The sequence below is a fragment of the Trifolium pratense genome, linkage group LG2 (assembly GCF_020283565.1).
Source record: "Trifolium pratense cultivar HEN17-A07 linkage group LG2, ARS_RC_1.1, whole genome shotgun sequence".
NCBI classification, from domain to species: domain Eukaryota; kingdom Viridiplantae; phylum Streptophyta; class Magnoliopsida; order Fabales; family Fabaceae; genus Trifolium; species Trifolium pratense.
In genome coordinates this window covers 19,346,876-19,372,858 of record NC_060060.1, presented here as the reverse complement: position 1 = coordinate 19,372,858, position 25,983 = coordinate 19,346,876, and the positions used below count along the sequence as shown (strand labels likewise).

Here is a 25,983-nt window from a genome sequence, read left to right as displayed (position 1 = left end):
TTATCCAAAAATAAATAAATCATAATAGATAAAATTAATTTAGGCCCCGTTTGGATTAACTTATTTTTGAGCTTATGCAAACAGCTTATGCAATATAGATTAAGTTTTATGTTATTTCATAAGTTATCACTAGTGAAAATTGTATTTTCATAAGCTATTTTATCATAAATTACCTTGACAAACTTATAATAATACATAAAAATTACATAAGTTATTTGTATAAGCTCAAAAATAAGTTAATCCAAATATGAGCTTAATCATTCTCAAATTCACTTTCCTACACTTTCTCAACAAGTCTCATAAAAATTACTCCCTCCATCTTTAATTACAAGCAAAAGTCAACTTTTCAGATTCATTGAAAAACTAATATATCTGACCTATATTATAGACCAAATAAATCCATTATTGAATGAATCTCAAAAGTAGAATTTTGCTTATAAATCATCGGAGTATCTTTCTACCCAATTGAGTTCTCCTCACAAACTTTGTCTTCTCTATGCTTTTTTCGTTTCATGTGAACAAAACAAAAGAATTAATTAACGTCACAACACGCCACAACAAACCTAACAAACAAACCCGAAACAACTTGAAATTAAACCTTTCATACTTTCTTCTTCGTTCTCTTCAATTCAATCACAATTCTCATTCTCATTTTCATTAATAATAATAATCAATGGATACTCTTTCTCACGTGATCACCCCTAACATCACAACCCTTCATCATTCTTCTTCTTCTTCTTCACTTCGTTACTCCAATAATTCTCGTCTTTTTCGTTCATTCAGAGTCACGAAAAATGTTCGTGTTTTTTCTCAGCTTAAGAACCAAAACAACAACACTATTAACTCTATTGATTCAGATTACGTAATTGATTATAATGATCCTGATTGGAAATCTAAATTCAAAGAAGATTTCGAAGCGCGCTTTCGACTCCCTCATGTTACTGATACATTCCCTGATGAGGAATCTATGCCTTCTACGTTCTGTCTTAAAATGAGGTTTGTAATTTAACAATGGATTAATATCTTTTATTATATCAGTTAATCATAATTTATTTCATTAATGTGTTTTACTTAGTTAATCATACATAATCATCATATCATTTAAAATGCGCGACTTTAGTATGAATATTGATTGTGATGTACTGATAGCATAAAATATTTTACTTCGACAATGTATTAAAATTAAACTCTTTTTGTTATATTAGTTAAAATGTTTGACTTTAATTGTAACTACTTTCAGAGTTAAATGTATGATATGTGAAACTTTTTGTTATATACCAATGGTTGTATCGAAATTAAACTCGGTTGTTCTTTGTGTGACAGAACTCCTATGACTAAGGATTTTCCTGGAAATTATCATTCTGGTGAGGATTGGCATGGATACATTAATGATAATGATAGAGTGCTTCTTAAGGTAGTTTGAATTATTCATTAAGTTATGTTGGTTGAATTGAAATTGCTTATTGTTTGGTATTGCGGTGAGACTGGCAAAATCACAGTGCCGCCGTGATTTTGTCCAAGCAACTGTGGTACCAAACATGTATATGAAGAGGTAGCTTGATAGTTGTTGTTAATGTGGATATTTCGATATTGTTTAATGTGGATCTTCATTAGATTAATGTCTCATGTTATGTCACCTCAACTTGTGTCATCTTTAGCCGTGATATTTAATTTTTTCCAAAGATTTTGGATAGTATTAGTCTTTTTCTGGAAAACCGTGTGCAATGTTTGCAGCTATAAACTCTGTGTTTGAGGATGGAACCCCTCGCAAAGTGTTTGAGTGGCTGTTCATAACTTCATAGTCCTTCGGGATAATATATAATTGACTACTTGAATTGGAATACGATAGAGATCCGAATTAAGAGAAAAGAAAAAGTAGTATTATTGATTGAAACTGAAAATATTACAGAAGAATAACCTTGTAATTCCTGAGCACTTGCTCCTCGGAGAAGAGATGGTTCTACTTCTATCTCTTCCCTACCACGAAGGTTCTAACTGAAAAGATGTTGAATGCCTTGCTATCCATGTCCTTATATAACTACCATTCCCCCTAACAGATTGGTCACATAAGCAGTTTTAACCAATTCTCTATTCATGATCAGCCCATATATTGTACTAAAGGCCTAACAGAATACTAACTGACTCGCTCAAATTTTGGTCCCTTAAGTTGGAATGTGCTGCCTGCCTGGTTCATTGGTTGAAAAGTGGTATCTCTCTGCTATTAGCACACTTGTTTATTTTGGTTTGCAATTAAGCTAATATATGTCGTGTGTGAGAGAACATTTTATACATTTTTCACGTATCTTGCGTTGAATGTCTTTTGTTATTGTAATTGAATTGAAGTGAAATGCTTGCTATGGATATCAACTGATTTCAATTATGTTTAAAATACATGTTTTGCCATTGCTGGATGCTAATGTTTTTGTTTGCTTTGAACTTTCAGACAATATATCATTCATCACCTACATCTGCCGGCGCTGAGTGCATTGATCCTGGTTGTAATTGGGTGGAACAATGGTAAGTATTTTATTTCTCATTGTCAATCTTGACTGTAATGACTGATTATGAATGTTAGTTGAACGGATGTTAATGTTGCTACATTTAATATAATGGAGCATCCTTTTTAATTGGAACTTGAGAGGTTGATTTGACATTAAAGAACTTAGCGTTGATTGAAATCACCTTGTTAATTTTTTTTAGGAAAGGGAAAGAATGTGTGACTGAGAAATCAACATATAGAATGGTTATATTACTTACAATATATAGTTTCAATGTTTCAGTCTTCTTGATGATGCATATAGTTTTGTTTCTAAGATTAGTGTATGGAAGTATGATAAAAGGTTTTGAAATCCTTGTAGGGTTCATCGAGCTGGACCTCGGAAAAATATATACTTCAAACCAGAAGAAGTAAAGGCAGCCATTGTTACTTGTGGAGGACTGTGCCCTGGTCTTAACGATGTCATTAGACAGGTATGTTTGTGATCAACTTGTTTCTGATACAGCTATGACAAATTCTTGAGTAAAAATAAAGGCCTTGTTTGTTTCAGCGGTTAAAAACCGCTTTAAAAAGATTTCCGGGTGCTTTTTAAGCTTTTGAAAAAATCACATTTCTGATTCAATAATGAATATATTGCAGATTGTACTCACACTTGAAATATATGGTGTAACACAAATTGTTGGAATTCCTTTTGGCTATCGCGGCTTTACTGACGCAGATTTGACAGAAGTACAGGTAACCTAATAATTCTCTTCTTGATGACTTTGGTTTAAACAACAATCGATTAAAATTTGATATTAAGTCTATTGAACCTGATCCCTTTCTAATACTAGTTAGTATATTGGGCTTTCATTTTCAGCTGTCAAGGAAAGTAGTTCAAAACATTCATCTTTCAGGTGGTAGCCTATTAGGAGTTTCACGTGGAGGACCTGGAGTTGATGAAATTGTCGACAGTTTGGAGGTTGTTGATCCATTTTATTAAAAAAATTGATTATTCCGTAGAGATAAATATGTGTTCGTCTCTACGTGTTGTGTGCACATTTTATATGCATATCATTGATTGCAGGAAAGAGGGATCAACATGCTCTTTGTGTTGGGTGGAAATGGTACACATGCCGGTGCAAATGCAATTCACAATGAGGTTTTCAATCCTTGAACCTTGTATTAATTAATTAATTGCATTCAATTGGATCAATTTGTAATCTATAGAGTCTGATGATTTTAAGATTACTTTGCCTCCAGTGCTGTAAAAGACGACTTAAAGTGTCGGTAATTGGAGTGCCTAAAACTATAGACAACGACATTCTATTGATGGACAAAACTTTTGGCTTTGACACGGCTGTTGAAGAAGCACAAAGAGCAATAAATTCTGCATATATTGAGGTGAATTACTTGATACTTCATCAATTTGATAAACTCAAATATTGTTTTCAATTTGGTAAATATAATCGTTATATCTTTTCATCATGTTATTAGGCGCATAGTGCATATCATGGGATCGGGATTGTGAAATTAATGGGTCGTAGCAGTGGATTCATAGCAATGCAATCTTCCTTAGCCAGTGGGCAGATTGACATATGTCTAATTCCTGAGGTATGTAAGATAAATTTGATCATAGCTATCTTTCTTTGTTGTATAGATAAACTGATACAAGTTCTATCCGTGGTTCAAAGGTTCCTTTCAATTTACATGGACCTCATGGAGTTTTGAGTCATCTCAAGTATCTCATTGAATCAAAAGGATCGGCTGTAGTTTGCGTGGCAGAGGGAGCAGGACAGGTGATTTAGATTTTATAATTGTTTTCACAAATAAAAAATCAACAAACCTTGCATTACTGATATGTTTTTTTCCTCAAAAAATATAACATTCGACATAGAAAAACAAACTTGCTGATCAGTTTTATCATCCTGACGCAGAATTTACTTCAAAAAACTAATGATACCGATGCTTCAGGGAATGTTAAATTTGGAGACATTGGCGTTTATATCCAGCAAGAGGTTTGATATTATTTGCTTATGGTTCTTACAATAATCTAAATGGGCTGACACTTCATGAAAATCAGATATTTATATATTTTTGTTTTTCTTAAATAGATTAAGTCTGAAACAAAATATGATAAGATTACTAGGTACTAGAATTAAAATATAAAAAAAGGCAGCAATCTAGCGTTTGTATTGCGGCCAGTGGTCTAGAGTTTTTGCTGCCCTGTGAGCAGAAATGTGTGATTGTATTTTATGTTAGGGGAAGCTCTTCTTGCTGTCTAGGTGCTGGTTTGTGGAAAGGTCTAGGCCTTTTCATCTATGTTGATTCTTAATCCGCAAATCAGTCCTTAGTGGCTCAGCAAATATCGCGCCTCTATTTTGAATGGTGGAAGTTGGTTAGGATCATTGATTGTGATAGAGTGCATATGAGCATGAAGATTCATCAAATCCTTTTGTAAATTTAGTCCAACCAGAGTAGTGTTCGCATATAATTGGGAATGGCCATTATTTTGTTTGGTAAGGTTAGGTGTTTTGTAGGTTGCAAAGCATGTCATGTATGGTTCTTTCATTTTTCTCAAGCTGGTATAGGTGCTTGTCTAATGTCTGCTACCTGGTGTTGTGTGGTTCTGGTTTTGCAGATCACATGCCGGTTTCCTTTCTTTTGTAATTCTTAGCACCCTCAAAGTATTTCTTATGCTTTATGGTGTGTTTTTTCTTTAATAAAATTTTGGCTTAATCTGAAAAAAAAACATAAAAATAAGGCATGGTGACTGTAACATTCATGGATAGACATTTACAATTTCACCATGCACTTAACCAATTATTAATAATCAGTCTATACCTATAAAACAGCAATGATAAGGCTTTTTTAATATCACAACCAACCTAATTCTCGTGATTTACTCAAGGGGAACCTATATTTTAGTGACGGAGGTAGTATTATTTGGCCAGTAAAAAAAGCTCGTTGTGAAATGAGTGATACATGACGCAGCTCGTTGTGAACTTGATCTGCTTTCCTAGTTTCATTTTTGTTAATAGAAAAATTCAAACCGCATATTTTGAGGTATAATGCAAGGATTGTGTTTAAGTAGGGCTTATGTTGCATATTGTTGTGAGCCTATCAAAACGAATATCGCATTGAGTTGAGTTGTTTTGTAATGTAGATGCATATTGAAGTGATTCCTTACAACAACTGTTTTTATTTCAGACGAAAAAATATTTCAAGGAGATTGATGTTCTTGCTGATGTGAAATATATTGATCCAACATACATGATCCGGGCGTGTCGAGCAAATGCTTCAGACGGAATTTTATGCACCGTACTTGGACAAAATGCGGTTGGTCACTCTTCCTCTCTACCTTTGCCCATTATGCATATGTAGATTTCACTTTTTAAGGAAGTTTATCGGCCTTCTACTCTCATCAACTCTTTACTGCGAATCAGTGTTATTAAATAGTGAGTATAGTGTAGCAGAATTTAAATAAATCGCGTCTGGGGTAAGCTATGTAGTACAAAATGTTTTTAGATAGTGGCACTTTAGAACTGTTGTGTAGCAGAATGTCAACAAACCACTAATTCTTGTGATCTGCGATCGAAAACAATACTGTGAACTACTTGTCTTATATTAAAGTATGAAAAATGTAGATCTCAATTGAAGTTACTATGTTTCTATTGATATACTATGTAAATATCAATGAAATATCAAATATATATTAACAATAAACTGTGGTTAATGAAACATTCTGTACCATAGAGATTGAATTACCCTTGTAATCATGTTATCTCCACTCATCTTTCTGATTCTTATTGTCCTACATATAGTTTTGCTGCTTTAGAAACTTTATTTATGCTTTCTAGGATTAGGAGGGTCACTGCATTTAATGTTTTCTCTAGTTTGTGATTATTTCTTATGCATGGGTGACCTGGAATGAGAAAACGATTCCTCGAGCACAGAATCCATATGGCATTAACACTGATATGTCAATATCAAGTTGGCGGTACGGTTCAAAGCTAATCTTGTAAATTGAATTGTAGTATTTAAACACAATGTGTAATCTGTAACCTTAAGCTTAAATAATAGGAAGGTACTACAGTCATTCTACAGGCGAAGACATAAGCACAACTAGCCTAACTCCGTAATCAAATTTGTTATGTTCTTTGTTTTTGTTTTCGTGTCTGTTTTCTTTTGAATCAAGGTTGTTGTTCTAACACTAGTACAGTATTGATATTGATTCTAAGCTTTTGTATTGCAGGTTCATGGCGCGTTTGCTGGATACAGCGGCATTACAGTAGGCACATGTAACACACATTATGCTTACTTTCCAATCACCGAAGTAATATCGCATCCTCAGTTGGTGGATCCAAACAGTCGAATGTGGCATCGTTGCTTAACTTCGACAGGCCAACCCGATTTCATTTGATAACATTCTTATTTTTAATTAATATATCAAGAGGCTTGGAAATTCAGGCTTCCATAGATTATATCATAGGAAGATAGATTCAAAAGATAAGTTTTCGTTAATCAAGCCATCATTATATATGGAATAATACAGAGGATAACATTTCCTCCTTATTTGGAAAATTGGTTATTTTATTTGTACAGCAAGGCAAATTCATAGTCCTGTCAATTGCATTGAAAAAAACAAAACTTTAGGAAATAACCAAGCATTTTCTGCTTGATTTTGATCTAATGTGACATTTTTTGTAATCTATGATAAGGGCAAAATTTAGTGAGAGTACATAGGATATTTAACTGTTGCTTCGTGTTTGTACTCATGCCTAAGTTATTGGATTTTCTGTTCATATCTGCATGTACCCCTCATGCATTGGATATTCAAAGAATACTCCAAATTTGTGGTCTATTGAATATCCATTCAAACTATAGATAGTGTCAATAATGAAATTCAGTACTATTTTATATTTTCTGTTTCTCTATGGGGTTTCCATTTCTTCTTTACTACAATTTTAGTATAGTCACTATCTTGATAGCAATCACAAGCAGTGGAAGTAAGTAAATAGCCTGCCCCCTTAACTGCAATATACTGTGTAAAATACTAAAATATATGTATGGTTGTACTATCAGCTGAGCTGTGCTGAAAGACACCAACATTATGTTTGCCATTTTTCTTATTAAAAGAGTATCTCCATCTCTACATGAATAGATAAAATTTATTTGAAATCAGAGTTTATTCTTATTTAAACCAACCATTATTTATTATTTTTCAACATCAAAGATAGTTAACATAGGTTTAGATGATAAAGTATATGCAAAATTTGGTTAACGGTGTTTCAAGTTTAACTTTTTCCGAACGGTCATTTATATTACGTTAATGTACAATTGTTTTACACCGACATAGTCAACGAATTTTCCATATCATTCACGCAATTAAAACATTTAGTGTTTTAATTTTTATTGGATGATGATAGTGTTGACCTATTTTATTAGACCGACAATACATATCTTTTTTTTTTTTGCGTAAACTCGATATCATCTGTGCGCAATTGCAGAGACTAATCTCTGGAGCCTCGTGGGACTCAAAAATCAAAATAGGTGGCAAACTCTCTCTAAGAGTTTTAACATTGATGCATGTCCAAGCCAGGGATCGAACATATCTTTAAATCCTACATAAAATTGAAATTTGGCATAAAAAACATGACATAAATTACTCACTGGCCTCCCTGGACTGAATCCTTCCGGTAATGAAGCTAATAAAGACTCACCTACTGATAAAATGTACCCTTGTCATAGTAGTAAGACTTGATTGCAATGGTGGTAAGGTAAAGCTTGTGCAGCCTTTTTTGGAACAACATTTCTGAAAATTTGCTACACATAATAATGAAGCATATACATCCTCACCTTATTCTTGTTGCACATTAGTCAGTCAATAATACAAGACTTTATCTCTTTTTTTGTAGACGAAGTGACAAACACTACTGAAAATTATTCGATCGTGAGGTCTCAGTTCGAATTCAAGTGAAGGCGTTTAACTTAGCAATATCAAAATTTACCAATTGAACTAGGATATATAAACACTCATTAATGTCTCTGTCATGTATCAATACTAAAATAGTATAAATTTGGCCAAAGAATTCAGTAAAATTAATTCTTTTCTGGCAAAGGGAATCCAACCAGGTCAGCCCTAGTGAATAAGTGATCTTTATATATAGATTCTTCTCTTTTTCATTGTTTTATTACTATTACTTTTTCTCTCTCAAGAGTACTAAGTCCAAAATTGTTCCTTCCTTTATGACTTTTGATTTAAGTGTCTAAGTTGAAACATTCTATATAATCAACCATTTGTGATCCACCAAGGTAACATAACTTCATCGCGCAGAGTCGTTGGATCTAAGTTCACAGTTTACTAATTGTCCTATCTTAAATTTAATGACATTGCGGTGGATGTGGTGACTTTGGATCCTCTTCACGCGCTGCTACAAGTTTGTTCGATCAAACACAACTTTGATCCAACAATCACACAGTTGCAGCGCTGCAGAGGATCCTATCACATAGTTGAAGTGATGCAGAGGATCTGAATCCCAAATAAGTGTGTTATATCAAATTGTGATTTTTTGTACATATATATGTCTGACTATTCTTTTGAGCTTTTACCAATGTCTACTTTCTCTCAATCATATACAATTTTTTAATTTATAATTATAAAACAAAGAAGGAAAAAGTTGGATATTGCATTGTTTTGTGAGTTCAATAAATAACTGCTTCTGAGTAAAAGCAATTTTTCATTGGTCAATTTGTCAGTGATAACAGCTACCAACAACAACTATTACTAGTTTTGCATCTTAAGAAACATACTCCTAAATTCTAAACCACTGGAGCTTGAAAAATTGTAAGATAAATAGCATGAGTGTTTGACCATGTGTAAACGTGAGAGAAAGAATCAGAAAGGGTACTTAAAATACATTGTCACTGCATTCACTAAGCTGTAAAACTTTCACCAACCTTGGCAGTGCCATTGACTGTAAGTTAGGGTCCCCACTACCAAACGCTGCACAGAAATACACATGCATATTGGAGTTAGCGTGAAACATAAGAGAGAGAGAGCCTGAAAATTGTGATACAAAAAAGAGATAACCAACTCTCTTTTCTTTTTATAAAGCGTTTAAATATGTTTTTAGTCGTTGTGATTGTAAATATAAATGTTTTTAATTTTAATCTCGCTATGCTTTTCGTTCGATAGCAAATACTTGATTCACTTGACCGAGCTCAATCATGCATAAGAAGGTGACTTGTCTTTTAGAACAGTCTGACATAGGATGATCGAGACCAATATGCTTATTTGAGGAAGTGATTATCTCCCATAACGACAAAAATTAGACATGAAGATGGAGATTGACAAAGTAAAAATGACCAAACATAATTTTGGATTTGCTATAATAGACAAATTACTCAGTCAAATTAGATAAGACTCTAATTATAAAAGATTCCCTTCATACATGACATGTCACGTGTATGTCTTTCGTACCTCACCTAATTATTGTAACTATAAGAGAATATCTAGCGAGGGACTATATGTACCCGAATTAAGATTGGGTTTGACTAAAGGAGATCTCAAACCTTAAAAAAATACAAATAAAAGTATAACAAGATAGAGAGAGGAATGTAAGTTTGACATCAGTGATGGAGCACTAAGGGTAACCCAACCAAGCCCAAAGTATGAAATGCTAAGACTTATCAGAGCAAAGTGCACACACCAAACATATTGGGGATAAGACAAACTAAATTTTTCATCGATGAGAGTACTGAACCAAGTTCATACCAAAGCATAAGTGCTAAGACATCTACCATAGCATAAATTCATACTGTATAAATATATGTATAGATGGAGGATCCATACTACTAAGACTTCTATTATAGCATAAGCACGTACGTCAAATGTATTATTTTTTTAACGGCAAAAGATATTATAAAATAAATGAAAAAATTACAAGCGGTACTCTGTCCACCACGGTAGAGAAAATACAATATCGTACTCGACTTAAAAAGGTATTGAAGGTAAAAATCTATTTTACACACCATTCATAATAACGTCAAATGTAGTAGTGTGATTTGGCGAATAAATTTTTTCGCTAATGGAAGTATTGAACCAAGCGCATTCCAAAGCATAAATGTTAAGGCTTCTACCAAAGCATTCGTATTGCCAAGACTTCTGCATACGCCAAACATAGTGGTGACGAGGTGAACTAAAATTCTCAATCATGGTTTCCATTCTTCATGATTGAAAATATGTTGTAAAACTAAAAAGTTTATGTGAAGAAGACTAAATAGTTTTACAACATATTTGACATTTCAGCTAATAATTCTAAATAATGATTTTCTTTTCTTCATGTGATTTCCCTAAAGCCTTTTTTAAAAATTCTTTCCCTTTCTTTTATAGGGTTCATGTCTAAAGATCGAACCTGCTCTCATATCGATCGATACAGATTGAACTTAACTCCACCTCAAAATCATGATTTAAAGTGGTCAATTGTCCAATTATATATAAGTCATTACACCGGATTCATGAGTTCTGATATGGAACTCTAGGTTGAATTCACGAAGTCCAACTTGCACATAAAAATCGATAACATAAGAATCATTCAATTATACTGGATTAGGTTGATTTGGATTCGGCTCTCCTTTAAGTTGATTGTAGTTAGCTTTTCAAATATTTTGAATTATTTATAGATGCAAATATTTTGAATTTTAAAAAGTTGTATGGACACTTTTAAGATAAATTCTCTATATTGAGCTTCTTAACATGTGACACATGTAAAGGCACATGTTAACTTTCTTCAAAGAAAAATGTTATCTAGTGTTTATAAGGTACTATCTCTATTCCTTTCTAAGTACTAGCTTTATCCCAAGATAAAAATTTTATAATTTTTTATAATAGATAATTAAAGATGTTGGTGATCAAAGTTGTACATTGACATATGTACAATAGTCAAAAACGACACTTAAAAAGGAATGGATGGAGTATTAGTTAAAGAAATTAATATATTAAAATAGCCTGAAACTTGTATAATCTATCTTTACAAAATATATTAAAAAAAAAAACTCAATATAAATTTTCTCTTTTTTTTGTGTTCTTAACTAGTTCCTCATGAGCACTAGTCAGCATTCATTTGACACTTTTTATGTATAATTAAGAAAATAGTGGTAAATTCTTTGGTATCCGACTTACATTGTTGAATATCGATACTCTATAGACAAAATTCATTGAAAATATCGATACTCTATAAAGTATACCGACACTGTAAAAATTGAGTATTGGAGTGCATTACTATTACTATAAATTATCTTTACATAGATATATTTAATATTAATTTTTTTATATTTGAAGATAAATTGATAAAATTTATATTTATAATAAAATAGATATGTGGAAAAAAAAGTAATAATTACATATAAATAATTGCAAATGGTATTTTTACTGAAAGAAATATATACCAAAATATATCTTATAATTAAGGATTTTTTTTTTTTACATGAATGAATACAGCTAATATTTTGGAACCTAGGATTTGCCCCTATATTAGGAATGAGTAGAATATTGGCTTAATACGTAGATAAATGTGAATTTTTGTTTTGTTTATTTGTCTTGCTGCAAAGAACAAAAACATGAACATTGACCGGTCAAACAAAAGTTAGTGTGGGCCTTTGTATGAATGGATGTTTCTAATCCCAAAGCGAATTTTGAGTTCCCTGTGTAGATCTTGGTCGCAAATACAGACAAAACATACAATGACCCAACAACAACAACTACAAACTACTGCTAACTAACGTTTGGTTAAGCTAAATCCTCGTATAATACTTACACGTGACACCAATGAAATCATATTATTATGACATGTCTACCCTTTTCAAAATTTTGAATACTGCTGTATATTTTAGGCTCCTAATCAAGTACATTTATTTTATTAGAAACAATTAACAATAAAGAGACATTTCTTTTTTTTTGGTCAATTAACAATTAATAATAATAGTTTTTTGTACCAAAAAAAAAAATTTGTGAAATATAGAAATAATAAACACAAAAATAATATTTAAAATATTTGAGAAAAATGTGTCAAAAAAATTTGAGAAAATTGACACAACATATGAAAATGTTGACACAATTTTTTTACAAAGTGACAAGTACAACTAAAACTCATATTTAAGACCATATTCAAATTAGGGTGAATGTATGGATTGAGTGCAGTCATTGTATTTTGACTTTCTGATCAAGATCGAAGGTCTAAAGTTTAAGTTCATACTTTGATTAATTTAAAATATAAATTTGAGTGTAACATTTAGACCATCTGATCTTAATCAGACGACTTAAAGGTGGCCGATTGAAATGCAAATCAGGAGAATCAATCAACTGCACTCGATCCATATCTGTTGAACTAGACCTTACAAACTACAATTGTCAAAAAAAAAAAAAAGAGACCTTACGAACTACATAGTGTTTTATTATTAATAAGGATGATGATTACTATGATGATGATGATTATGATATGTTGTTGATGATGATGATGATATGTTGATGATGATTTCATGACAAACCCATAAACAAATTGCTTTATATGTTGATTCTCTTATGAAAATGAAAAGTTAGGAAATTCACATGTGACAACAAAATTATAACCTCTCAAATATTACATCCTTATACTTGTCACTTGTTGACATATGCTATGCCTCTCAACAACATTGTTTCATCAAAATTTTCTCTACCAACCGCATCTCTGCAGTATTTTTGCAGCAGTTTCTGTAATAAGAATCTGACTATCATCAATCCATCCAAACACAACTCTTTCATTTAGAATGTTTCCAATTCCACACACCAAACTTTTGGTGAAGGTTAAGAAAATTCACATTTCATGATTGTGAAGATCCATTTGAAGGTCCATCAATTTTTCTCCTTTTAGTATTTGGACTATTATGTAAAGAATTTGGACATGACCCATTTGTTAATTCATCACTCTTAAAACTCATGCACCCTCCTGTATCAAGCACCCCAATAGGACTTTGAGGCACAAATGTTGTATACTTGGTACCACCAACCTTGATCAAGGAAAGATCTTTTATCAATTCAACACACTTTAGAACTCTATCCTGCAAAATCCAACAAAGGAAACATCATATCAAACACAAGGACAAAACCAAAAGTAAACTTTATTATTTGTCCTAATTCATTGTTTTTATGTGGAAACCACGACCAGGATTTCCTGCTGTTCAAGTTCCACGCAGTAATGAATCTCGGTCATTGATTTCAGATAGTGCAACTAAAATTACACATTAGTAAATTAATTTTAAACAATGTCGACCGTTAATTTAGATCAGACGGCCGAGATATGTAACTATGTCACACTGTTACAATAGGGAATCCATTTCCGGGAACCACGCACCACCTCACCTTTTCTACAATGACAAAATCAGTTATGGCCGTATCAACTTCTTGTACTGGAATCTCCTTTAAAACAGAAATTGCTACCGCTGCAGCGATTTCAGAATACCTGAATTCCAAGAAGTCAATACCTGCAAATACAATTGAATTTTCCAACAACTCTTCAAACTCATTATTACTCCTTACAAGAACAATGTAGTACACAAGGACATTGTATTCAGAGTAATGAATAGTATACCCTTGATTATGTTTAGGATAAGCTGTACTGATCTTGCAATCGATGACTTTTCGGCAAGTTTTTCGCAACTGATCTTAGCAAGGAAATAGTCTATGAAGGAACAAGGAGTTAACGCCTGCATTTTCCATCCTAATGTGCTTAGTACCATTAGTTCCATTCTTTGAATGGTTTTAGCATGGAATACAAACCTTGGTTCTCCAACCTATCCATTATCAATAACGAGTAAACGAGATTGTAACGGAAAAAAAATCACAAATTCACATGTAAGTTTAACACAATCTTAGAAGATTATATACCTGCAAATCTACAGAATGAGGCACTTTCACTTCCTCCATTTTAGCAGCAAGTGAAAAGCAAGCTACAGCTAACAATTGCACAGTCCAACTCACACCTTTCTAAACATACCAAAACAAGAGTTCAGAGACATAAACCAAGTAAAATAACACAAGCAAACTTTTCGATATTCGATCTTACCGGTAATTGGTAAACTGATAGGAACCGATCCAAGTAGTTCACAGATAGGCAAAGGCTCAAGGGTCCAAATCCATAGTAAGCATGAGCCTGTTAATCACATTATAGAAATCAAAATTCAGTAATTTGATAACTCAATTAAAATACAAAATTGAAGACTTTCATCAAACAATTTAAACCAGTAAAAATCAAAATTCAAATAGCCAATAAGGAAAATGGAAATCAATTTAGAACATCAACAAGTTCAACACTTAACCAAGAAAATTCACTGAAAATCCAATTGAAAAACCAGACATTGAAAGACACAATCTATAACAACATAAAAAAACACACTTTTGATGACAAAATTCACATTAGAATCACTTGAACTACTACCAAAGTAAGAATCTCATAAACATTAGATATAAAAAGGATTGATTTTTCAATAAGCATTGAATGAAAATAAGAACTTTATGAACACAAAATGAATTAAAAACAAAATCCCAATTGAGAAAACTAATAAAACCAACCTTCCAAATCCAATCAAGAGCTTCTCTTCTAACACTCAAATCCAAATCACCACTACGCAATCTCATCAAATAATCATCTCTTGGCAAATGATCCTTCTCTTTATCAACCATAACCCTCACAATTTCTTCACTCAGTGCAACAAAACAAACAAATGAATCCGATCCAACGTTGTCTAAGTTAAGGTTTGTGTAATCCCATGAAGGTGAGATAATACCAGAACCATCAAAAACATCATTACATTCCAAATCATCATCAAAACATGTGCTATTGTTCTCAGAACATAAAAGATTAGATGTAGCACTGTCAAAACTTTCAGCCATTGAAAGAGGTTAAATGAGGTGCTAGAAATGGAACTTCATCAAAAAGGGTTGGATTAAAAAACAGAACTTTATTAATGGGGTTTTTGTGATTAGATTGAAAAAGAGAAATGATACTGGTTGAACATGGAAGGAGAGTGTAAGAGTGATGAAAGAGATGATGAGGTTTATGTAGGAAACGGGTTTGTGTTTTTAGGGTAAAAGAATTTGAGAAAGATTGATGGGGCAAAAATGATGATGGGTATCCATGGACATAGCCAAAAACCCAAAGAGAAAGGAAAATAAAACACAACAAAAAGGTTTTATGTTTATGTTTATGGTATAGGTTCCCAAAGCAAAATAAAATAGAAAAAGGAAAATATGATAAAATAGTCTAAAAAATAAAATAGAAAAAGGAAAATATGATAAAATAGTCTTCTTCTTTTTTGACTAAATGATAAAATATTCTTTGTAACTTGTGTATTTTATGTTTTTTTTTCTTAAGTAGTTTAGTGGTTAGAATTCCACTTTTTAAGGGATAAGTGGAATAATCGAGATTTGAACTTCGACCGTTGCATATATAATGCAATGTCTTGTCAACTGAGTTAAGCTCACAAGACAATATATATTATGTTTTAAAAATATAAAAAATTAAATACAAAATTTATTTTTTAGTTTCTTTACGGAAATTACGGTACCAGTTAGCATGGTCAACAAAAAACGGTAACTATAGTCAACAAAAATATCTTGAAACTTGTGTAGTCAATTTCTTAAAAATATAAAAAAAATTATATTTTCAATACAATTTTTCTTTTTCTTTTTTTTTCCTTAAAATATTAGTGGCGAGATTTTATTAAAATGGAAAATCTTTCCAGGTAAATAAAGAATAATATTGAAAACAAAATAAGTTGATTTTATAATTTATTTTTTATAGGTTTATGATAGAAATGTTTAGGAGTGCAGAAATACGTCGAAATATATCTTCTTTTTTTACAAAAAAGATAATTTTATTGACAAAATTTAATAATGAATTAAAAGTCAAGAGTGTAGAAATAATGAAGATATTTATGTACATATTTTAAGAAATAATATTACTCTGTAGAATACAACACCACTTTTGTATATATTTATTTTCCTTTTTTTAATAATAATATGAGCTATAGGTGGAGGATAGAGAATGATAAGAATGTCAACTAAGTTGGGATGTATGTCCATACTTTGATGTCTAGATTCTCTTAATTTATATATAAAAAAAATATAATTGGAGTTTGTGTAGCATAATTTTACATTATTAGTGAAAAATTATTAAAATCAATTTTATTTTTAATAATTGTTAAACTTGATTTTGAATTTATGAATATTTATATGAGATGAGTAAAAAAAAATTGTAAAAGAAATATATAAATGAATAAATTTATTTATTTTTAAAATTGAATGCAGGTTAACCACCGCAAAACAGATTAAAATGGAAATAAAAAATATATAAAATATTAGGGGACATGTCAAACCATATAATTATCCCAAAAGGTATACCAACAATCATTTTTTATTAGAAAATTTAAGAGGATGGTGCCACAGTTCAAGACGGAGAAGATTTTGATATACCCAAACAATTTAAATGCAAGCAAAAACTGTCAAAATAACACTAAAGTAAATGCACTCACTCTATAGGAACTACCCAACAATTACAAACCCACATATTGAGATGAAACCATATAGCAAAATAAAACTAAACCACATAGTAGAATATAAAGTTAGTAAATATACCAGCATGAAGGTAATTAACTTCTATAAAAGAAAAACAATTCAACTTACAATATATTTTAATTCAGTAAATTGTTTTAGTTTTTTATTTTTTTTATCAAGTAGTTTGTGGTTATATATAATTTCACTTCTTAAATGAATAAGAGGTGGATTTTGAATTTAATAGACCATCAGGGTTAGAGGAAGATTCAAAGCCCCAAAGAGTGCTGATAAAATACTAAGTACATGTTACTACCTGTCAATAAGATTTTCATTTAAATAAGTATGATTTTTTTTTTTATGTTAAAGGTGAAATTATAGATAATAGACTACTTATTGTCGATGGGGAAATGAAAAACTTTCTTAAATTACCTTTTTTCTCTTTGTTTTTAAATTTTTTTATAAGCAGTATAAAAGAAATTTTGCGGAGTAGTAAACAGATAATGTAAAAGAAATTTACACGGACAATCAATCAAAATCCGCAATTTTCACACATTATCATATTATTTTTCAAATTGTAAATAGAGTAAAAAAAATAGTTTTGATTCAAAGGACATGGGTTTTTCTTCTCGGTGGTTGTTCTCTCATTTCCATAACATAGCTCTGCTCTCTCCTTCGAAAGTTGTTTGTTGTCCTTCTATGGCAATCAATTGGTTGTGCATTATTTCATTTTTATTTTTTTTTATAAAACATTAGCGTGCACAGGCATCATTTCATAACATTAACCTCCTCATAATTTTAATTTGGCACCTTGCAAATATTATCATCTCATTATTCATATATAATCTTCCCACCCTAATTTTTAGTCCGTGTCCACTATTTTATAATTCTGAGAATTATAATGGAGGGAATGATAATGAATATTGCACAATGATAGCAATTGATGAAAATATCTACAACGGAAGAGACAAGAAGATAAATGATGACCATGACAATTATTTTCTTAATTCTGAGAATTATTTTTTTTGAAATATTACATATGGGCCGAAGCATCATATATTTTGCATTTTTATACAAAAGTATTAAAGTTGTTCACACCCTTCGAGAGGATAATGCATGTGTAGACTACTTAGCGAAACTTGGAGTTAGAAACCACCAGTCTTATTCTCTTTTAGTTGTTCTGCCTGCTGGAATGAACCTGCTCCTGCTAGTTGATGTTAGTGGGGTTTTATTTTCTAGATAGTTTTTTTTATTTCTTTTCTTTTTCCCTCATTGTACAAAAAAATTTCCATATTCCCATGCTTTTTGAAATAATACTCTAAATCACAGGGATATTGTGATTCAATTTAAGAGAAATAGATACCAAAGGAAAAAATATACAAAAAAACAACACTTTGAGAAATTTTGGTCACTATGCTACAAAAATCAGTCACTAAATTCTTTAGAGATCAAATTAGCCACCAATTTTTAGGTATATTAAAACTTGTACATCTAATTTATTAAAATTTATTATTTACGAAATTCTTAACAAGTCACTCTCTTCGGTCTCGAATATAAGCAACAAAAAAAAAAATGAAAGTCTCAAATATAAACAAAAGTCTACCACATATATTATGTTTAGGAGAATGTTAACTTGTGCCCTTAAGGGCACATGTTAAGAAGATAAATGTGGAAAAACTTTATTGAACTTGTGGTATATTCAATTATGTAAACATTAAATTCTTTGTATTATTAAATGTTATATTTCTATTTTTAGGTAGCTTAACATGTGTCTTTAGGGCACAAGTTAACATCACCCTTATGTTTATTATCAATATGTTTACCCTTAATGATTACACTGTTTTCACGATTTTCAACAAAAGATAAGGATAAAAGTGGAAATGTGTTAGTTTTTTCTCATGATTCAATGCACTTTATCCACTTTCTTAACTGATGTGCTTTTTTTTTTGTTGCTTATATACAAGACTAGAGGGAGTATTATTCTTAAAGATTTCTCTTTAATTAAAAAAAAAAGTATGCTAAGTCCATCGGGGAAAAAAGTATGCTAAAAAATGTATTTTAAATGTAATTTTTAACAGGTTCTTGACCAAAAAAAAAAAGTAATTTTTAACAGGTTTATTTTGATACCATATTAGGATTATATCGCACAATGGCAAAGTATATGCATAGTTGATAGTTAAGTAAAAAATAATAATCATAAAATTTATACACAATTTACCCAACCATTTAAAAATTGTCACAAGTATTGATGATTTATGTGTGTTAAGTATTGATGGTTTAAATTGTCACAAGTATTGATGATTTAAGAAATTACTTCAAAAGTTCACGTAAAATTTATGTTTTCATGAAAAATGACTCACCTTTTGTGAGGTTCTAACTCGAACCAGCTCATATACACAAATGCAATCAAAACATAACGTGTATGAACTGTTGTTATATTGATGCAAACGTGGAATCTAATGAGTTAGATATCTAGCGGAAATTATTGAATGTGGATATGGACTATGGAGTATTCACATTTTTTTTATACTATGATATAGATACAAAATTTTCACTATATCAAAAATATTTACAAGCTCCCATTGAATTACCACCGTTGACTCTGGTTAAGGAGTGCATATATTATTACTATAGTTACTACAGTAGTACTGTCTATATCTTGATATTATTATGGATCATCAAACAAGTGACTGTAAAGACGGCGTCTTATAAAGTTGTGGGAGCTGTTGTTCCCTATTCTTCACCTAAAAATTAAAATTGCTCCACTCACAAAGTCAAAAACAAGCACATAATATTAATAACGAAAATGCTTATGAATACTCTCAAAATATTCAATTTAAGGAAATTATTTATTCAAAAATTTAACAATAGTGTTATTCATGGCGTGAATTTTCAAGAAGTTGATGTGTTGCTTTTGAAACACAAGTAAAACGGCTCCGCTTCCTTCTTTAGCGGAGAACACATGTGCAATGGGTGATAATAGTCAATTAGCAAAATTCGTGATCCATTCGGGATAAAGTCTCTCGTGTGAGATTTAGTATTTTCCGAAATTTAAATATTTCAATTCTCAATGAATTGATATGTTCAAAGTTCACACAATACATATTAATACAACCCTATACATATTGATCCCTATATTTTTCCTAAAGATTGTTTACCGATCCGTAATAATAAAATTCACACAAACCACTAAACGTTGTTCAATTTAGGCATTGAAAGTTAGTATATTTATTGGTTTGAAAAATATATTTAACTCTTTTAACGTCATATATATAAAGATTCTTATTCGAATGATACATTGTGAAACTAATTCCTAAATTGATCGGAAAGTAGTCCCAAATTGAATCGAACTTAGCGCATATAAGATTAATTTGGTGGTTAGAATGAAGTAGTTAAGGAGTCTGAGCTGAGTGGTTACTGGTTAGTAGGTTCAATGTTCGATCTTCACTCATCGGTATATATAATACTAAAAATTATTAACATTGATCATTTGAATATTTTTGAATTGAACTTCATATATCAACCCCAAATTTATGGTATTTGTCAATTGATACCCTCAAACTCATTGATGTTACTTTTTTATTAATTGAATCTACCTTTCATGGATTTTTCTTTCAAATAGAAATCTATAAGACGCGTGCTCTTTCCTTTTCAAACTTTAGTTAACACAAATTCCCAACCCTTTTCTTCTCCTAGAGATGCTCCCTCTTTTGCCCTTTCTCTCATAAGATAATCTACCTTTGCCTCCACCTCTTCAATGGCTTTACCTCCCAAAAATTCCCCTTATGGTCATATATAATCACGTGTATGATCAATTTTATCAGCGCCTCTTTATGGTTGTTAGGAATCAATATGTTTAGGGAATTAGGGTTGTGTCAATATTTTGACACATACATTTAAAATCAAAATTCAACAACTATTTAAGTAGTATACATATAACACGCGTTCACACAGACACACACACATATAGTCATGTGACAACTTATTCTGACGTGACATGTGAGTTATTGTTCACGTGGCAAGACATGCAGATATGACATAAAAGTCACTTATCAATATGTTTAGGGTTGTGTCAATATTTTGACACATAAATTTAACATCAAAATTCGACAATTATTTAGGCGCACACATATATAGGCATGTGGCAAGTTATTCTGACGTAATATGTGAGTCATTGTTCACATGACAAAACATACTGATGTGACATACAATTCATTCGTCATATGTGCGTTAACTTAATCAAAATTAACGAGGTGTTGTCCTTTTGCAAAAGGGATCTAAAGTTAGGGGGCCAAAATTGCAAGTTTATGAAAATTTGGGGTCAAAAGTGCAATTTAGCCTCATGAATACATCAAAGTTTCATGACTCAATAATCATCTATCAAACACATGTATATAACAAAACATGGCAATTCATTATGCATGAACACTATTTGTATTTGGATTTATATGGCATGAGAATGAGAATGGTGGAGTAGCTATAGGCTTTATAGTATTAATAATTTGCTTGATCTTGAGAGTGCTTATTCCTTGTACAAACAAGCAAGGATTAAAAGCCTTGTTACTTAAAGTGGACAGAACATAAGCCATAGTAAAATTCATAAGCATTAGTTTGGAATAAATAAACAGAATCTCTGTCTTTGCAGATAAATGCTACCTCACGTGTTTCCCTTATGCCTTACCACTTGTGAATTAAATAAATTCAATATATCCTAAACAACCAACTTTGAATCTTGGATTGAAAAAGTTTTGTAGTTTATCATCCCATCCAAGATAAAAGACAATAAGTTTCTGGTACATATTAAACTAAAGATTAAAGATAAATTGTAATTAACCAACCATATGTTTCTAAAAAAGGTCCGCTTTGCATCAGCCTCCCTTAACCGCAATTTTCTGCAATAAAATAGACCGAAGGACAGCGAACTAATTATTATATTTAAACGGTATCTTTCACATGCAACAGCAGAAACTAATTCTACGAAACAGGTTAAACCACAATTGACTGGAAAGCTCTCTCTTAAAGAACAGTTGTGTGTATCATTGTGTAAGTTAAAGGGGTACACTATTGGTTCATATAGTGTAATGTGTCTTAAAAACAATTGCAAGAATTTAGGCGAGGGACCACGGCCCAATGGGGTGGCTCCGTCCCTGCTCAACAGTTTTATCGTAGTAGCTTTTTTAGGGCCGGTTTGATTCAAACTCAAGATTTCTGATTAAATTAAAAAAGATCTAAATCATTTGATCTAAATATTTTTAAGTATTGTAACTTTAATTTAAAACCTTATTCATATAGTATTTGTGAAGATGTAAACACAAAATAAAACGAGGGCTCTATTAGATACTCTTTCAAGTACTTGAGTTTTGCCATTTTATTGCTATTATTTACTTTTTTGTGTTAAGAAGATTCTCCTTCTAATTGGTCTCAATAAGGAACCGGGAATTGTATGGTCAAAGACTCAAAGCATGCATGATGCATTGAAGGTAAATGGTGATGATGATAATGATTCATTGTCCTTGAATAAGGACAAACTTTTTCATCTAGTAATATCATCACTTATTGAGTATGGGTTTGGTTTGGTTTTCAGAGACCACATAGACACACACACACACACAAAAGCATTGACAATTGAGCTTTGATTATGAGATGTACGTGTTAGAACTTCCCGCTATTATACGAATCCAATTGGTTTGAATGAAAGAAACTTTGTCTATATAACATTAATGATATGAATTGCTTAAAGTTCTTTAGTGAAAAATGCATGCTGAGGTTTCTACCTTTGTTTTAGAGATTCTAAAGTGCCCCACAAAAGTCGGAACCGAAGTAACTTGAATTTACCATGACCAATCTATTATTGTGGAGATCGATTGACTTATTGCTAGAAAAATAAGATAAAAAAATTGAAAAGAATATGCTTCAATTATGTGAGTGTAGATCTCCTACACGAGAATGGTCTCATGTCACGTAAGAGTTCATTCCATTTTTACCCTTATTTTAAAATATATAATTACTAAAATCTTATTTCTTCCCAAAAAAAAAAAAAAACAATTAAAACACAAATGATATGTCCACAAATCTTAGTTCAACCAACAGAAATTCCGAAATTGTTAGTGTCGAACGTCAGGACCGGGGTTCGAACCCCGGTCACTCCACTTTGTGTGTGAATTTTCAATGGCTTTGACATTTCGTCTATCAATCCAAAAAAAAAAAAAACACACACACACACACACAAATGATATAGATTAAACCAATACAACAAACGGAAAAAGTCGTTTCGTCCGATAATTTGAACATTTTTAATACCAATCGACGATACGTCTTCATAAATGAAACTCGTAGTCCTCTTTATCTCTACGATTAAAACAATGACATGATTTATGTCCATTCAATGCGAACTACACATATATTTTCGATGTTTTTATCGAACAAATATTAATTTTATCGTAAAAATGATGAAAACTAGTAACCTCTAATTTCATCGGATGATGTATATATCGTTGTTGACATTTTAAACATTTTATGTTAGTTGACCTAGACAAATGTTTATTTATATGTAAGACAATTCTCACTTTACAAACTGGTTTTGTAGGGTTGAATTAGACCTAACTTTCGATTTTAAGATGGTATCAGTGTCTCTCAATGATCTTCTGGGCCACCCACTATCAGGCCAACTACCATTTATTTTCACACACCAAGCCCAATAATGTTGGGCGTAAGAGGGTTTAAAAACTCCCACATTAGATGTGAATTGGCATAGACAAGAGTTTATATGTAAGAGATAATTCTCAATTTGCAATCCAGTTTTGTAGAATCGAGTTAGACTCAACTTTTAATTTTAAGATTTTAAAATATTGATTAGACCATGGTTCAAAGTAGAATTTGTCATTGTTTGAGAGTCCAAACTTCAAACCTATTAAAAACATGGAAAATGTTAACTTGTGCCCTTAAGGCACATATTAAGGAAGCAAAAATATAAATTATTAAATGCTAATTTGTGTCTTTTGACTTTTGAAGCATTAAATTTATTGTATCATTAAATGTTGGATTTCTATTTTGGTATATCTTAACATGTGCCCTTAACAAGACCCTAAAAACATTCGTGAGCATGGTTAAATGAGTTAAATCATTATATGGTATGGATCCACAGTACATACCTTTCAAAGTTGAGTAGCCCATGCTCCTCCCTTTAAGGAAACAGTAGGCTTTTTAGCCCAACCTATGACAAAGATCGCCTCATCAAGTCTAAGTCTACTAGCTAGCTAGCTAGATAGTTGAATTTGATATTTTGTCTGCCATTTGAGAAAGAAAAAAAAAGTTATTTGGGATTTTTAAAAAACTTTTCATTTTAGTTTTATTTGATTTATTAATAAATTTAATTGGGATCCATTGTCATATACTAAAAAAAAAAAATCCAAACTATCATACTAAATACTAATATAAGGATTTATGTTAGAGGGTTGTTATTTAGACACACAAAAATATAGATAAAAGATGGACATATTCTTATTTACCCATGTTGCACGCAAATTGAGGCAAAAAAAATCTGAAATCGTATTTTTGTCACATTTTTGTCAGTATTTTGTGTTGGATTATCATTTCTCTTTATGTTAATAGTACAAATATATTTTTATTTAATGTGGTTTCCGATTATTTTGTATTTACTGATACTTGTAAAGTCTAACTCAGCTCAACTGATTCTTATATATATTGGTCGTGTACACGTACAGTGGGGTGCGTGCATATTCCTCATTCTATCTAGCTAGATGTTTTCTCTCCCCACCCCCCGTGATTCTTTTATACCCCCAATATTCCGATTTTGCCCTTGCAAAAAACTTCGGTTCGCAAAAACCAAATTTTTTCTAGTACAAATTCAAAGTAAATTTCGGTTTTCAAGGCAAAAAAAACTTCGGTTTCTATAAACCGAAATTTTTTGCAAGGGTAAAATTGGAAATTCAGGGGGTATAAAAGAATCACGGGGGTGGGGAGAGAAAATATCATCTAGCTATTCAAATGCGTCAATTCTTGTTCTCTTTGGTAGTTTTCTTCTTAACATATAATCACATTCATTGAAATTCAAGTGAATTCTACAACTTTGAAAATGATGTTCATACCAAATCATGTTGGTCTCATTTAAATTTGCATAAGATTAATTTAAATTCCAACTAATAAGAGAATGTGTTAAGAATGTTAGAGGGTGGATCGACAAGGTTTCATTTTCAAAACTGAGTGCTAAAACTTGACATATGATCGTCACATCATGTGAAGTGACTTAATTGGGCCTAAAACAAGGTTTAAGAATTAATGTATTTCTTGTTTCAAAAAAAAAATTATGTAATTCTTTTCGCATCACCTGCGCTTTTATTTTTATCCCTTCGTTGCTTAAATAGCGGACGTTGTAAAATGAAAAAATAAAAAACATGGCCCACTATTTATCTAACAAAATGTGTTCGCTACCTATCATTCCGATGAAGTTGGCATAAGAATATTAACATAAACCATGAAATCTTCAATAACAACAACATAGTATATATTGGAATAAAAATCAATCGGATAAACATAAATGTTTGATTACAATTTTTTTAAACCCTATTTTCACTCATTCAAGAAAGTGACTCTCCTATATTAAAGTCACTTAGTTTCGGTCCCTCCGTCAGATTTTATACTTAAAAATGGTGATTTAATATATTTCACGAGACTATGGAAGGCAGTAATTTTTTACGCCTACAAATTTCCGGTTGTGGCTTAAAAGGAATAGGCAACGGTTTTTTATGTTCACATTTTTCCAACTGTGACCTAAAACGTATAGGCAATGCTTTTTATACAATCGCAAACAAAATGTAAAAATAATACTACACATAAAAAACCATTTTGCCTACTACCATTCTTGGCAACGATTTTCATTTGTTTACTATTGTTTCGTTGC

General features: G+C 31.4%; 2 protein-coding genes across 2 annotated transcripts; one reads left to right on the top strand and one right to left on the bottom strand.

The window, feature by feature from the left end:
• Positions 1-673: 673 nt before the first annotated feature.
• LOC123903872 (ATP-dependent 6-phosphofructokinase 5, chloroplastic-like) lies at positions 674-7,250 on the top strand. Its single transcript, XM_045953551.1, has 13 exons — positions 674-996; positions 1,324-1,414; positions 2,444-2,517; positions 2,859-2,970; positions 3,137-3,232; positions 3,357-3,458; positions 3,564-3,638; positions 3,740-3,880; positions 3,974-4,090; positions 4,171-4,275; positions 4,414-4,494; positions 5,687-5,815; positions 6,732-7,250. Exons 1-13 carry the CDS (start codon positions 674-676, stop codon positions 6,897-6,899), a joined length of 1,614 nt encoding a protein of 537 aa, XP_045809507.1. The 3' UTR covers positions 6,900-7,250.
• Positions 7,251-13,027: 5,777 nt separating this feature from the next.
• LOC123903871 (cyclin-D4-1-like) lies at positions 13,028-15,722 on the bottom strand. The gene is made up of 6 exons (XM_045953550.1): positions 15,084-15,722; positions 14,578-14,664; positions 14,400-14,498; positions 14,104-14,305; positions 13,875-13,996; positions 13,028-13,573 (listed from the first exon to the last, which is right to left on the bottom strand). The coding sequence occupies exons 1-6, from the start codon at positions 15,402-15,404 to the stop codon at positions 13,337-13,339; spliced, it is 1,068 nt and encodes a 355-aa protein (XP_045809506.1). The 5' UTR covers positions 15,405-15,722; the 3' UTR covers positions 13,028-13,336.
• Positions 15,723-25,983: the final 10,261 nt, after the last annotated feature.